General features: G+C 44.2%; 1 protein-coding gene across 5 annotated transcripts in view; it reads right to left on the bottom strand.

The window, feature by feature from the left end:
- Positions 1 to 12,029, bottom strand: part of hipk2 (homeodomain interacting protein kinase 2) — a 277,465-nt gene extending 265,436 nt beyond the window's left edge. For 3 of the 5 annotated variants that reach the window (XM_072552488.1, XM_072552489.1, XM_072552491.1), the window contains exon 1: positions 11,293 to 12,028. In XM_072552488.1, coding sequence (XP_072408589.1) covers positions 11,293 to 11,311 — 19 coding nt within the window. In that variant the 5' untranslated portion in view covers positions 11,312 to 12,028. Of the gene's footprint in view, positions 1 to 11,292 lie in introns of all 5 variants that reach the window. The other 2 variants (XM_072552490.1, XM_072552492.1) reach the window with 1 other exon arrangement.
- Between the last annotated feature and the right edge of the window lie 3,755 nt (positions 12,030 to 15,784).

The following is a 15,784-nucleotide window of genomic DNA, read 5'->3' as shown; positions in this document are numbered from 1 at the left end:
GATCATGACTGATCAGTATTTAACTTAATTTTCCTTAATACAATTACCTAATGAAATCAGTTGATATCAGTTTTCAACATTCTCAATTGATAGTGGCAATGTCACTATACTTTAGATCCAGAAACACAGACTAGTGGCGAGGACGACATTGTTTTAAATCTCACTGTAGCAGATGGTGAATTGGGTCTCGTGTGGCACAGTGGTAGTGTCCCTTCCCCAGACTGGGAGGCCCAAGTTCAAATTCCACCTGTTCCAGAGGTGTGTCATAATATCTCTGAAGAGGCTGATCAGAAAATTAGGTTAAACAAAAATAAAAACATTCTCAATTGACCACAGCACCAATAGACTTTTAAGGAGCGGATTTTCATATCTTTCATTACCATAGCTGTGAAGAAACACTTGAGATAAACAATTTGATCTCAAACAAATTATTGTGACATGTATGAAATTATTGTGACGCGTATGAGTCACATGCTCTGTACATCCGTGCATTTTCTCATCTGTCAACAAAGGAAAGGTCAAAGGCTCACACAGTAATTCCGTCAACTTATTTTTCTAACCAACCTGTTCTGGTATATTATTATATACCTCTGGAGCAGCTGGGAGTTGAACCCAGGTCTCTTGGTCCAAGGGTAGGGATACAACCACTGCACTACAAGAGAGCCCTAAGTAATTCCTTCAATTTATACTAGTCCAAATTGTCACATCCTTCATCTCCTTAAGGCCTTAAATACAGTAAGTGAGATTGATGGAATTGAGGAATTAAGAGTTCACCGGAACTAAAGGGCAGGACCAGGTGACAGCAACAAGTTAATCGACTGCAAGGTGCATCATAGTCAAGTCCTTTAGAAATCTAAGTGTAGCCCAGTACTGACAAGTGTCTTACTCCGAGGACATGAAAGTCCACCACTAAAGTAGAAAGTGACTACTGTAACAAAAACAACCTGCATTTTTATCGTGCCGTTAACATGATAAAATCTATCAAGTTTCCACACAGGAGCAATACTAAACATATTTTGACTCTAAACTGCACCAGAATAAATTAACAAAATCCTAACCAGAACGCATATTTTACAATGTTTTCTTAAACAGGAAAAAACAGATTAAGAGATTTAGGAAGAAATTGCAGAGATTAGGGCATGGCCCTTTAAAGCACAGTTATCAAGAGTGGAGAAATTAAACAGGGGATGCACAAGACACCAGATTTGGAGAAATACGTATGGAATGAGCTGCCAAAGGATGTGGAGGAGGCTGATACAACTGCAACATTTAAGAGACATTTGGATGGGTACATGAATAGGAAGGGTTTGGAGGGATATGGGCCAGATGCTGGCAGGTGGGACTAGATTGGGTTGGGATATCTGGTCAGCATGGACGGGTTGGACCGAAGGATCTGTTTCCATGCTGTACAACTCTATGACTGTAAATGCTGAGATATTAGAGGTTGAAGTAAATTACAGAGATAAGGAGAAAACAAGGCAGAGATCTTTAAAATCAAGCATTGCCAGGTGTCATCTAATGTCAGTGGGCACAGGAGGCAAAGGTGATTTGGATTTGAGGCAAGCTAGGATGGACAGCAAGAATAGCAAGGTTAATGTAGATAATTAATGGGAAGCTGACCAGGACAATGCAAGAAAAGTCAGGGTCTAAAACACTCGCGAAGATTTCAGTAACTGTTGAGCTGAAGTGGTAACAGAATGAGGTGGTGATTCAAAGTGGATTCTTGACTCAAATCTTGATTTTGGATTTGACATTTGGTTAGATATTCACTTGGGGGGTCAAATACAGCACTACAGATAGTCAGGAAGTTGCCTGAAGATGTAAAAAGGCAAGAAAATCCAAGCAGTCTTGGTGGAGATAACCTTTTGAGATCACTCTGCCATTTAGTAAGACTGTGACAAACCTTTGACCTTACTCCACCATCACACAAAATTTCCAATGTCTCTTGGTTTTATTAGAGTTCAAGATTCTATCAATCTCAGCCTTGAATGTGCTGAATTCACTGGAGTAGAGAATTTTTTAAAAAAATCTCAACCCTGAGGTAATATGTCTCCACACCTCAGCCCTTATTCCGGGAATACATCCCCTAGTTCTAGACCCTCCAGCTAGGATAAAGAATCATGCAACATCGACTCAGTCAAAATCTGATATCGTTCACCAAGACTAACGCTGATCCTTTCAAACTCAAGAAAGTGAGAGACCCCTTTATACAATCCCTTGTTATAGATCACCCCATTCATCTAGCAAGAGGTCTAGTGAACCTTTATTGCACTCCCTGTAAGGTGAATAAAAAAAGTGAATATGGACCCAAGGGCAGCCTGTGGTCATTACAGCAAGGATTCAAGACTACATTTCATGTTGCAGTATTGTTCCCACTCCGAAGTCTCCTACTGAGTTATGGCTTCAGAAGGTCACCGAATGCTGACTGGAATATTTCAGTTGATTTTGATAGGACGTTCTCAGTATGCCTTTTATTTGTCTTCACTGGTCACCCATCCCATGTACAATCACCAACCAAACCCCCTCACTCCCATGCCTGAAGCAGACTGTTCTGAAATAGCCCACAGGCAACATGGCACCAGCAAGTCAGCCAGAAGCCACAGTTACCATTTGGCCAGTCACATTGTTGCAGCCAAATGAACGTTTGTGCGATATTTCAGGGCAATGATCATCAGAAGGCAAGTATATCCTGTAGATATGGGGCACCAAATTGAACATAGATATACAAGAGGTTATCCATTTTGGTCAGAGGACGGAAGTATAGAGTACTTCTGAAAAGGTGAGAGATTCAGAACATGATGGTATCGAAAAGGAATCTGAGTGACCTTGCACATAAGTCATTGACAGCAAATGTGCATGTGCAGCAAGCAATTAGGAAGGCCAAGAGGGCATATGGTATGTTAGCCTGGAGTACTTATGCAGTTCTGCCTCCCTTGTTGCAGGGAGGGTGTACAGTACTTGGCACAGAAGAGGTTCACCAGACTAATTCCTGGGATGGTGATACTATCCTATGAGGAGAAATTGAGGAGGATGTGTTTGTACATTCTAACATTTGAAAGAATGAGAGGCAATCTCACTGAAACAGAGAGAAGATGCAGAGAAAATGATTCCCCTAGCTGAGGGGTTCTAGAATCAGGGAGACAGGGGCTCAGAATAGGGGCAAGCAATTTAAGCCTGAGATAAGGAGGAACAGAGGGTGAGGAATCTTTGGAATTCTCTTCCACAGAGGGCTGGCAATACTGAGTATGTTCAAGATAAAGATCATCAAATTTCTAAATACTAATGACATCAAGGGATATGGGTATATGGCACTGTTATGATCTAGAACAGCAGAGTATGATGGGCCTATGTTCAAAATTGCACACACCAATGTGTCTCAGTAAAGCCCTCTACAATTATAGCAAAACTATTTTACTCTTGTATCAGAACATTGTACAATGAAGACCATGATATCATCAATCAACAAAGGTCATAAATTGTTTGCTATTTTAGTGTTACTTGAACAATGGCAAATCAAAACAAAATCCATTTTTCTTTCCTATTCTACTGACTAAACATTTTCTCATTATACTGTCACCTCCTTGTCCATGACTTAAACCTATCTATATCCCTTTGCTGATACTTTGTATTCTCTTCACAATTTGTTTTCTCACCTCGATGTGTATCACAGCAGCAAAATTAGATACATTGTGCTTGATCTCTTCAACTAATCCTTTTACATAAATTGCTATGATCTGAGCATTGATCTTGCAGCACCTGACAAAAAATGGCCTATTAAACTGGAAACGATCCATACAGAAAGTTTACCTTTGTCAAAATCTTTGATTTTGATAATAGCCATTTTGTACTGTTGAGGAAACAGAAACCTGATCAGACAGACTGAAATATGGAGTTCCAGAAATGTTGGAAACAACTTCAAAAGGCAACACATTCAAGGTTATTTTGGAGAGGAGAAGGTGGAATCAGGTGATACTTGCGAAGGATAGAGGATTGAAAGAAATAAAAGCATGGATAGTGTGAATAACCAAGGTCTTTTTCCCCAGGTTAGGGGAGTCCAAAACTAGAGGATATAGGTTTAAGGTGAGAAGGGAAAGATTTAAAAAGGAATACATTAAGGACAAAAAGGCAACTAGAGAGAGAATAGGGCCCCTCAAAGATCAGCAAGGCAGCCTTTGTGTGGAGCCGCAAGAGATGGGGGAGATACTAAATAAGTATTTTGTACGAGTATTTACTGTAGCAAAGGACATGGAAGATGTAGAATATAGAGAAATAGATGGTGACATCTTGAAATATGTCCAAATTACAGAGGAAGTAGTGCTGGATGTCTTGAAATGCATAAAGGTGGATAAATCCCCAGGACCTGATCAGGTGTATCCTCGAATTCTGTGGGAAGCTAGGGAAGTGATTGCTGGGCCCCTTGCTGAGATATTTGTATCATCGATAGTCATAGGGGAGTTGCCAGAAGACCCAAGGTTGGCTAACGTGGTGCCATTATTTAGGAAAGGTGGTAAGGACAAGCTCGGGAACTATAGACTGGTGAGCCTGATGTCGATAGTGGGCAAGTTTTGATGCAGAGGGTGGTGCATGTATGGAACGAGTTACCAGAGGAAGTGGTAGGGGTGGATACAATTACAACATTTAAAAAGCATCAGAATGGTATATGAATAGAAGGGACAAATGGTGGCAAATGAGACTGTATTAAATTTGGATATCTAGTCAGCACAGACAAGTTGGATTGAATGGTCTGTTTCCACACTGTATAACTTTATGACTCTATAAACAAGGTCAGGTGCAGCACCACAAGGTGAGAAGTTCCCTTGGCTCTGTCTTGACAACTTGTCCTGAAGCAGATCAGTATTATAGTAACTGCACCACCATAGCACTGACATCCCTGCAAGGCGTCACGAGTGACCAGGTTGCTCTGAGGTCTATGGCTCAGGAAAACCCTGGGTTTGGCACATAGCCTTTGCTGGTCTCTTCATTTTTTAGTCAGTATCTGTGTCAATCCTACTTTGACCAATATTTATCACTTGACCAACCACACTACAGCAGATGATCTGATCATTATTACATTGGTGCTTATGGGACTTTGTGATGCTAAAATTGACCGCCATGTTTCATACCATACAACAATTTCTAGAATTTTAAAATACTTCATTAAATGTAAAGCAATTCAGCATTTACCAAGATTGTGAAAGAAGCTGTACAAATGGAAGTTCACAGAATCCCTACAGTCTGGAACGAGGCCATTCAATTCATTGAGTCCATACCGATCTTCAAAACCACATCCCCCTAAGACCCAGCCTTACCTCTGTCCACATAACCCTGCACTTACCATGGCTAATCCACCTAACCGGCAAATCCCTAGATACTACAGAGCCATTTAGCATGGATGCCAGTTAATCTGCATATTTTTGGACTGTGGGAGGAAACTCGAGTACATAGAGGAAACCCACGTAGACAAGGAGAGATCGTGGAAATTCCACACAGACAGTCACCCAAGGCTGGAATTAAACTTTGGTCCCTGGCTCTGCGAGGCTAACCATGAGTCTTCCTTTTCGAATAGAAGATGACATTTTAACTAAAAGCTGGGCCAAATTGAGCAGTGATGGGCTCCTTTACATGCTTGGGATTAGGAAGTATACAAAGAGTGGTTTCAGGGGATAGTATTAAATTGAGGACCATCACAGCATTTGGAACTGTTTGTAATAAGCAGGCAGAGATTAGTTTCCCTCCTTGTGCTACATTGGAACCTGTCCAATGTAAAGTGAAAGTCAATTCCATCATGCAAACTGAGGCAAGAGGCAGCACGACCTGTTCTGCTGATAGTACTAGCTATCCTGCCTCCTTTCATAAACCCCCAGGAACCTCTGTGCAATCAGGAATTCTGCACATTTTCCTCATCTGTCAACCCTTGTCTTCTACGCTGGTATCACTGGTTTCACACTCCTGCATTCTGCATCTTCCCCACAAAACGCCATTGACCTTGTAGCGTTAATTCAGTTTTTCTGCCACAGATGCTGTTGAATATTTTAAACATTTTGTTTTTCACTTCAAATTCTCATAATCTGCAACAGCCATGGCTTCGTCACCTGCGGTTGCTGATTTATAGGGGAGTTGGTGGTGTCACTGTGGTGTCATTGTATAATCCAGTACCCCATAGTAACGTCCTGGGATGATAGATCAAATCCTGCCATGACAGACCTATTTTACCACTGTCAATTGTCCTGAAAAGAAAATATGAGGGAGTATTGCATTATCTTTCAGAAGAGATGCTGAACTAATGTCAGGTGGATGTAAAAGATCCTATTCAAAAAGACTGAGCCAATATTTACCTCTCACCTAACATGAAAACTGAGTTTAGCAAGACATTTATTTTCATTGCTGTTTGTGGGAACTACTGGGCCCAAGTTGGCTCTGGACTTGCTCTACATTACATGTGGGACTACACTTCAAAAGCAATTCACTGGCTGCAATGCTTTTTGGAAACTTTTCTGGTCATAAAAGTCATTATGTACAGTTGAACTGTTAATATTTACAGTAGAACGTATCCCCCGTGAATTAATATGAACAGAAGGTCCCTGTGAGTGTGTTACTACAGATTGTCACTGCAGGTAGATTAATATCTACAGAGAAGGGTGTATTTGAGCATGCCACTATTCAATGAGGTTTCTTTGACAGTGTTGATATTCACAGAGGGGTCGTACAGGCACATTAATATTTAATTACGGTTTACTGTGAGGTGCTCATATTTACTCATTTAACGGTATTTACATTGACAGAAGACCCCGTGAGGGTGTTTATATTTACACGGGGCCCAGTGAGGGTGTTTATATTTACACGGGGCCCAGTGAGGGTGTTTATATTTACACAGGGTCCCCGTGAAGGTGTTTATATTTACACGAGGCCCCAGTGAGGGTGTTTGTATTGACACGGGGTCCCCGTGAAGGTGTTTATATTTACAGGGGGTCCCCGTGAAGGTGTTTATATTTACACGGGGGCCCGTGAGGGTGTTTATATTTACACGGGGGCCCCCGTGAGGGTGTTTATATTTACACGGGGCCCCAGTGAGGGCGTTTGTATTGACACAGGGTCCCTGTGAGGGTGTTTATATTTATACGGGGCCCCAGTGAGGGCGTTTGTATTGACACAGGGTCCCTGTGAGGGTGTTTATATTTACACGGGGCCCCAGTGAGGGCGTTTGTATTGACACAGGGTCCCTGTGAGGGTGTTTATATTTACATGGGGTCCCCATGAGGGTGTTTATATTTACAGGGGGCCCCCGTGAGGGCGTTTATATTTACAGCGGGTCCCGTGAGGGTGTTTATATTTACACGGGGTCCCCGTGAGGGTGTTTATATTTACACGGGGCCCCAGTGAGGGCGTTTGTATTTACACAGGGTCCCTGTGAGGGCGTTTGTATTTACACAGGGTCCCTGTGAGGGTGTTTATATTTACATGGGGTCCCCGTGAGGGTGTTTATATTTACACGGAGGCCCGTGAGGGTGTTTATATTACATGGAGTCCCCGTGAGGGTGTTTATATTTACACGGGGCCCCAGTGAGGTTGTTTATATTTACATGGGGGCCCCATGAAGGTGTTTGTATTTACACAGGGCCCCCGTGAGGGTGTTTATATTAACCCAGGGCCGCCGTGAGGGTGTTTATATTTACACGGGGCCCCTGTGAGGGTGTTTATATTTACACAGGGTTTCTGTGAGGATGTTTATGTTTACATGGGGCCCCCTTGAGGGCATTTAGGTTTACACGGTGACCCTGTGAGGGTGTTTATGTTTACACAGGACTCCGGTGAAGTTAATAACATACTTAGAGAGCTTGTGAGGATGTTAATGTCAAAATGGGTGGTGCTGGAAAAGCACAGCAGGTCAGACAGCTGTTTTGGGCATGAGCCCTTCATCAGGAATGTGGAGGGGAAAGGGGACTGGGTGATGAATCAGGAGGTGGGGGTGGGTTTGGGCAGCAGGTAGCTAAGAAGGCAATAGGTGGATGCAGGTGGTAGATAATTGTGATAGGTTCATGGGAAGGGTGGAGCAGATAGGTGGGAAGGAAAATGGACAGGTAGGACAGGTCATGAGGGCAGTGCCGAGCTGGAGGGTTGGATCTGGAATGTGGTTGGGTGAGGCAAGATTTGGAAACTGGCGAAATCAATGTTGTTGCCATGTGGTTGAAGTGTCCCGAGGTGGAAGATGAAGTGTTCTTCCTCCAGGTGACAAGTCGCTTTGATTTGGCAGTGGAGGCAGCCCAGGATTTGCATGTCATTGGAGGAGTGAGAGGGGGAGCTGGAGTGGTTAGCCACAGGGCGATGGGGTTGTTTGGTGCATGCAGACCACAGATATTCCCTGTACTGCTCTGTGAGTTGCTATCCTGTCTCCCCTATGTCGAGGAGACCACATCAAGAGCAACGGATGCAGTAGATGAGGTACAGAAAAATCTCCACCAGATTTGAAATGATCATTTAGGGCTTTAGACAGCGATGAGAGGTGAGGGGTGAGGTGTGGGCAGAGGTTTGCACCTCTTGCAGCAGCAGGCGAAGGTGCTGGGTGTGGAGGGTGGGTTGGTGGGGCCATGGACTTAACGAGGGAGTTGCGAATGGAATAATCTCTGCAGAACGCAGATAGGGGTGGGGAGGAAAATATAGTTTTGATGGTGGGGTCTGACAGAAGGTGCCAAAAATTGCAAAGGATAGCACGCTGTATCCAGAAACTCGTGGGGTGGAAGGTGAGGACTGGGGGGGTTTCTATGTTTATTGGAGGGGAGGGTTTCGAAGGCAGAGGTGCGGGAAGTGGAGGAGATGTGATGGAGGGCATTGTTGATCATGTGAGAGGTGAAATTCTGGTCCTTGAAATGAGGAATCTGGGATGTTCTGAAGTGGAATTGCTCCTCCAAAGAACAAATATGGCGGAGGCAGAGGAATTGGGAGTAACATTTCAGTTTTGAAAAGGGGTGGGTGGTCGGTCAAGGTGTAGTCAAGATGTTAATGTCTCACAGTGGAGATTATCTTTATGGAAGTCTATTCTGGTCACTCCTCTGAAGGAAAGATGTTCAAGATGACAGTGTGTTGTTGGCATGGAAGAAAGGGCTTGTTCCCATGCTAATGACGTATTAAGATTCCCTGTGAAATTTGAAAATATTTACAAAAGGGTCCCTGTCCCATTAATCTTTACAAATGGGTGCAGGGAAGAGGTTAATATTTACAATGTACAGTGCATTTGAGCATGTTTCCATTTACAGAGGCTCCCAAAAGAGAGTGGAATTTTCAGATAAACCCTGAAATATTTACATGTTGTGTGAATGCAATTTTTCAGGGAGTCTGTAAGCCTGGCATTATTTATAGAGGGTCTCTCTGAATGTGGCAGTACTTACAGAGGATTCATTTATGCGTGTTAATATTTACAGTGGGTCCCTGTCCATATATTAATATTTACATAAGCACATCCCTGTGATCATATTAATATTTACAAATCGCAGCCTCTGTGAAGGTCTTCATGTTTCCTGAGAGGTAACCTCACGTGCATGAAAACGTCCACAGAGGTGAGCATGGTAATACCTACAAAGCGTCCTGTATTCGTATTTGCACTGAGTCCCCGCTGAGGAAAGTTTGGGAAAACGCTCACTCGAAGCCTTGGGGAGAGTTGGGGCTTTGCACGACTTTCCCTGTTGACTGAGATTAATTCATTTGTAGGTAAATGCAAAGGGATTTTTCTTGCTAGCTTTGTGCTGACTTTTTTTTTCGCGGGCAGAAGCGCCATTCTTCCTTTTCCCACGTTATAACTGAAAATCCAACACCAGCATTTTCCACACAGCGTGAGGCTGGTGGTGAAATCTGTGTCCCAGTCACTAATTAGCGTCATGAAATAAGCGTGTCATTACAGTGAATGTGTAACACGCCAAATGCAACCGTCAAATTCGTAAGCCAAACGGTTCAAACTCAGGAACGCTTTATTTTTTCTCTCTCTCTCTGGTCATCCGCATTGATCATACTGTAGTTTCCTTCAAACATTCCAAACCAAACCAGAGGCGAGCAGCGAATAGCGTTGCACAACAGCACTGGGACTGCAACGGGACAACTGTTTGCAAATGCACAGTTTGCGCTGGAATGTGGCAGGACTTGGAGCAATACGTGGGGACAACTGCAGTAATAAATCACCAGGAAAGCACCGAAATAAAGGCACCCCACCCCCGATGTCGGGGAGAGGGGGGGAAGAATCGACTGGTCAGATATCTCAATAGAGAGAGCGATAGCACGGTGCATTCGGCCGGCAGAGGGCAGCAGGTGAAGGTTTCAGAGAGAGAGAGAGGAAGCAATCATTTCAGAACCCAGATAGTTTCTCTACACTGATCGTGCCCTTTCAACAGTGCTGGGAAATTCGCTTTCAACACACTGGGTGCTTTTTTTCCCCTCCAAACATGCAAGAACTTAAAAAGCAGAGTTGATTTTTTTTTAATTTGCGTTGCTGGGAACGGAACTGAAAAGGGCTTTGCCATTACAACAACAGAAAAAAAACAACAAAGCAGAAATTTCGTGTAGAGTTGCTTCCTCCACCCCCCCCCCACCCCGAGCCCCCTTTTAAAGCATTCCTTTGTCTCCCAGTGTTTAATCCAAGCCCCGCTATCACCAGGAAATCCTTCCAACTGCTCACCCCGTAAATCAATGGGACTTCCATGAACACGCAAAGTTTCCTCAGTTGGTTCTTCGCAGGTCAGAGAAATTAATCATTTCAGCGATTTCCCCTCGCTCCCCTAGTCTTAATGCATTTACAACCCAGAAGTGGGTTCGCGTTAAATAGTCACTGAAATAAAATGGGAAGGGGGGAGCTGACATTACAGGTTTTGTATATTTTATTGTTGTTACAAACCCACTGGAGTGGGAATCCGAGCCCAGGAGGGGGTAGGAGGGGGTGGGGGGTAGGAGGGGGTGGGGGGTGGGAGGGGTTGGGGGGGGGGCGGGTGTCCTAGCTGACAGTCTAGACTTCCCCCACCCCCCCCAACCTCCTCTTGTTCTGAACAATAAGAGGATCTATTTCACTTGAACCCAGTGAGGTCTCCCTTCGATTTCCGAACGCGGACAAGGGCTACCACAGAATGTGAAACTGACCACTTCTCTCCCTACGCCCGCCCCCACCCCCTCACAATGAACCCCTCTTTACCTCAACCCACCCACCCCCAACACAACCTACCATCCCATCCTCAACCACCCAGCTGATTTCATTGACAAGATCATACGAGAGACCGGGGGGCGGGGGGGAGAGAGTATGTTAATTTCAAGTCTTACCTTGGTACATCGGGGCCATCGGTGCAGTACTGTGTGCTATGCATGGCAAAATACAAAGCCAGTTGCTTCTCTCCTTGCTAAACACGGTGTCGATCTGCCATGTTGTGCTGGATTAATTTGGACTGTAGGTCCCTGGCTGCATCACTGTTCGGATTCATCCAGGGAAAGAGGGAGAGAGAGACACTGGGGGCGAGAGGGAAAAAAAAACTCTTGCAAAAATCAGTCATTGAACGCTCTCCTTTCAGGGAAGGTTCTCTCTCTCCCTCTCTCCCCCCCTCAAGTACAAGACACCGGACACCCCCTCAAGAATCCAGTTCGAGTCCCACATACGGATCTGCCACCCGGCGTTATTGTTAAAATAAAAAAATCAAAATAGAGCCGGATTTGCGAATTTTTTTTTACCTTCTAGTCAACATGTCTGTGGGATTTCTGCAAACTTACAAGCAGAAAGCAGGGAGCCGGAGAGACATCAACTGCCTATACAGTCGATCTGTCCCGAAAATAAACCCTTTAGATGCGAGCTGGGGTAACTTAGCTTTGCTAAGAGGCCCAGCTCTTGGGGTTTTTTTAAAATACTAAGCTTTGAGGGGGCAGGGGGAGAGGAAGGGGCCACGGCAGGCGGTGGGTTATGAGTCCTGCTCGGTCTCTGGGGCTGGGGGTCGATATTTCCAACACATTGAAAGGGGCATTGATTCCTGCTCCTGTTCTTCTTTCGACTGCTCCAGGCTGGAGGCGAACGTGACGCAAAGTGAAATCCAACAAATGGAAAGGGGATGAGCCAGAGATGGATTTGTTGGTTGTCCATCTGAATTGGACACTTTTTAACTCTTTGCTGGCCGGACGACGAAAACAAATTGGGGGTTTTAGTTGTGGATGGAAAGTGAACCTATGCATTTTAATGGCCCACTCTTCCATCCCTCTGCCAGCCTCTGATAATGTGCTCATCACTCTTTTGTGAGAGTTTTCTGTGCAAATTACACGACGCATTTCTTACATTGCAAGAGTGACTGAACTTTAAAAGTAATCAGTTGGTTACAAAGTACTTTGGGACATCGCGAGATTTCGAAAAAAAGTGCTTTAGAATTGCAAGTTTTCAGTTCTCTTCTGCGTCTGTTTACAAATGAGTTGTTTTCCATTCATTTTTGGTTTGTCCATATCACTAACAAGCCCAGCATTTGTTGCATCGTTCCCTTTAAGAAGTTAGTCGGTGGGATCGGTTGACAGTGTCCGTATCTCTGAGTCAGGAGATCTGGATTCAAATGCAATTTGCGACAAAGGTGTTTACTAATATCTGTGAACAGGTTGGTCACAAAATGTAGAGAAGAGCTGCTTTGTTGACCTGCCCCACCCATGTGTTGAGAGTGTCCCTGTACTTCTCAGATGTCACTTTATTGAAACATACAAGGTACTGAGAGGGATTGACAACGTAGATGCAGGGACGTTCTTTCCCTTTGTGGGAGAATCTGGGACTACAGAACACAATCTTGGAACAAGGAATTGCACATTCAAAATAGATGAGGAGGAATTTCTTCTCTGAGATGGTCATGAAGTTGTTTACTGCAAAGGGCTGTCAAGGCTGGATCATTCAGTAGATGCAAGACTGGGATAGACAGACCTTTAATCAGGGAATCAAGGAATTTAAGGGAAATGGCAGGAAAGTGGAGTTGAAGATTATTGGATCAAACGTGATCTCTGAATGTTGGAACAGTCTTCAATGGGCTGAATGGCTTACTTCTGCTCCTATGTCTTATGGTCCTAAACCAAGTGACAATGAAGGCAATAAAGTCAGCATTGTGGGTGTTCCTGCACCGCAAGGAGTGCAACTGACCCAAGGAGGAACCTCACCACCAGTTTCACCAGGATACCTATAGTTGGGAAATACACCATGGTCTAGCCAATGATACCCACACAAGAATGAGTAGAACAATAAAACCGAAACCTGGGTGACTTTGAGAGAAACATGATCGGTGATGATCACCAGGTGTTCTTGCTGCTTCTTGGTGTGAAGCTCAAGGAAATGAGGTTTCCTTTCCATTTTTCTTCAAAGGTTGTTGCCATTACATCTCAAAGTGTAAGGAATTGGACATGTGCAATGGTGAAGGTGATGAAAATTTTCATTTTCTACAGCACTGGGGAATGAGTCAACCTGAAAACCCTGCTTTAATCCAGTTATTGGTGCAGACAACAATGGTCCTGTAGCACTGTTCAAGTTAAGAATCATAGAATCCCTACAGTGCAGATAGAGGCCATTTGGCCTATCAGGTTTGCACTGACCTTCTGAAGAGCATTCACCCAGCCCCCCCCCTCCTATAACCACATATTTACCATAGCTAATCAGTCTAGCCTTGCACATCCCTACAAGCTCTGGGCAATTTAGCATAGCCAATCCACCTAACCTGCACATCTTTGGATTGGGGGAGGAAACTGAAGCACCTAAGGAAATCCACAGAGACACAGGGAGAATGTGCAAACTCCACACAGACTGTCACCTGGGTCCCTGGTGCTGTGAGGGATCGGTGGTAACTACTGTGCCATGATGTCACTTCCCAAAGGGAGGGAGACCTCTTCACATCATTGTCAATGGTCTTCCATTCATCAACACAGACAAGCAAAATGAAAAGGTAAACTCGTTAATTGTCTCTTGCTGTCTGATTGGATCATTTTCTGCGTACTTTGGGTGTGTGCAAAAATATTCATGACCATAGCAGAAGCAGTAATGCAAAGGTTAGAACAAACAGTCTTACCACAAATTCAATCCAAACTCTGGGTCAGATATGTGGATGATACCTTTGTAATAATTAAAAACACAGAAATAGAGAACACACACCAGATCATCAACGCCACACTCACAGGAATCCGATTCACTAGAGAGGAAGAAAAGGACAACCAACTCCCATTCCTAGACGTGATGGTACAGAGAACACCGAACGGAGAATTCACCACAAAGGTTTACAGGAAAGCCACACACACAGACCAAGTCCTAAACTATGAAAGCAACCACCCCAACACACACAAACGAAGTTGCATCAGGACACTATTCAACACACTGCAGCACACCAGAACTACAAAAAGAGGAAGAGGAACACCTATACAAGGTATTCGTCAAAAACGGATACCCTCGCAATTTCATCAACAGATGCCTAAGGGAGAGACAACGGAACGAGGACATGCCGCAACCCAAAGGACTAGCCACACTACCATACATCAGGAATATTTCAGAACTGACAGCCAGACTACTGCAACCACTAGGACTCATAACAGCACACAAACCAACAGCCACGCTCAGACAACAACTCACCAGAACGAAGGACCCGATACCCAACATGAGCAAAACCAATGTAGTGTACAAAATCCCATGCAAGGACTGCACAAAACACTACATCGGACAAACAGGAAGACAGCTAATGATCCATATACACGAACACCAACTAGCTACGAAACGACACGACCAGCTATCCCTAGTAGCCACACACGCAGACGACAAGCAACATGAATTCGACTGTGACAACACTACCATTATAGGGCAAGCCAAACAGAGAACAGCCAGGGAATTCCTAGAGGCAAGGCACTCATCCACAGACTCTATCAACAAACACATCAACCTGGACCCAATATACCGGCCACTACAGCAGACAGCTGGAACTGACAACCGGAAGCGGCAGAGACAGGCCACTATAAACGCTGGAGGAAACAGCACAGAAGCGCTTCACAGGAGGCTCCCAAGCACTGAGGATGTCACCTAGACAGGGGACGAAACGTTTGCAAGACAAATTCCCAGCTCGGCGAACAGAACCACAACAATATTCATGACCATTTTCCCAAATAGTTGACTGTGTAACGCAGGGTGATGAATTGAGATCTGATCAGGAGCTAATGAATAGACTAGCTGCTGTTATGCTCCTTGGTGTAGTTTAATGTTGAAACATGCATACCAAGGGCATAAGTGTTGGTTAAAAACATTTTGTTTCATATGTTTATATAGATTTATGTATGCAATTTTAAAATCTCATATTTTGTTCAAATCCCTTGTTCTCTGGGCCCTCCCAATGCTTCCAACATCCTCCAACATCCTTGAATTCATTGAACATTGGCCCCCTGAATATCTCCAACTTTAATTGTTCCACCACTGGAGGTGATGCTTTCAACTGCCTCAGCTTCAAGCTCTGGGATTTCCTCCCGAAACTTCTGGAGTGATCCTCTGTCTTTCTTTACATTTCTACTTAAATAGTTATCACTTTGATCAATCATTGAGCCATCTGCCTAATGTCCCCTTAGAATCATAGAATCGTGTAACATGGAAACAGACCCTTCAGTCCAACCAGTCAATGCCAACTATGTGGAGAAAGTGAGGACTGCAGATGCTGGAGATCAGAGTTGAAAATGTGTTGCTGGAAAAGCGCAGCAGGTCGGGCAGCATCCAAGGAACAGGAGAATCGACGTTTCGGGCATCAGCCCTTCTTCAGGAACTCAATGCTAACTATGTCCCAAACTG

The sequence above is a fragment of the Chiloscyllium punctatum genome, chromosome 32 (assembly GCF_047496795.1).
Source record: "Chiloscyllium punctatum isolate Juve2018m chromosome 32, sChiPun1.3, whole genome shotgun sequence".
In the NCBI taxonomy this organism is placed as follows: Eukaryota; Metazoa; Chordata; class Chondrichthyes; order Orectolobiformes; family Hemiscylliidae; genus Chiloscyllium; species Chiloscyllium punctatum.
Note: the sequence above shows the minus strand (reverse complement) of the source record. Positions and strands in the feature narration are given on the sequence as shown.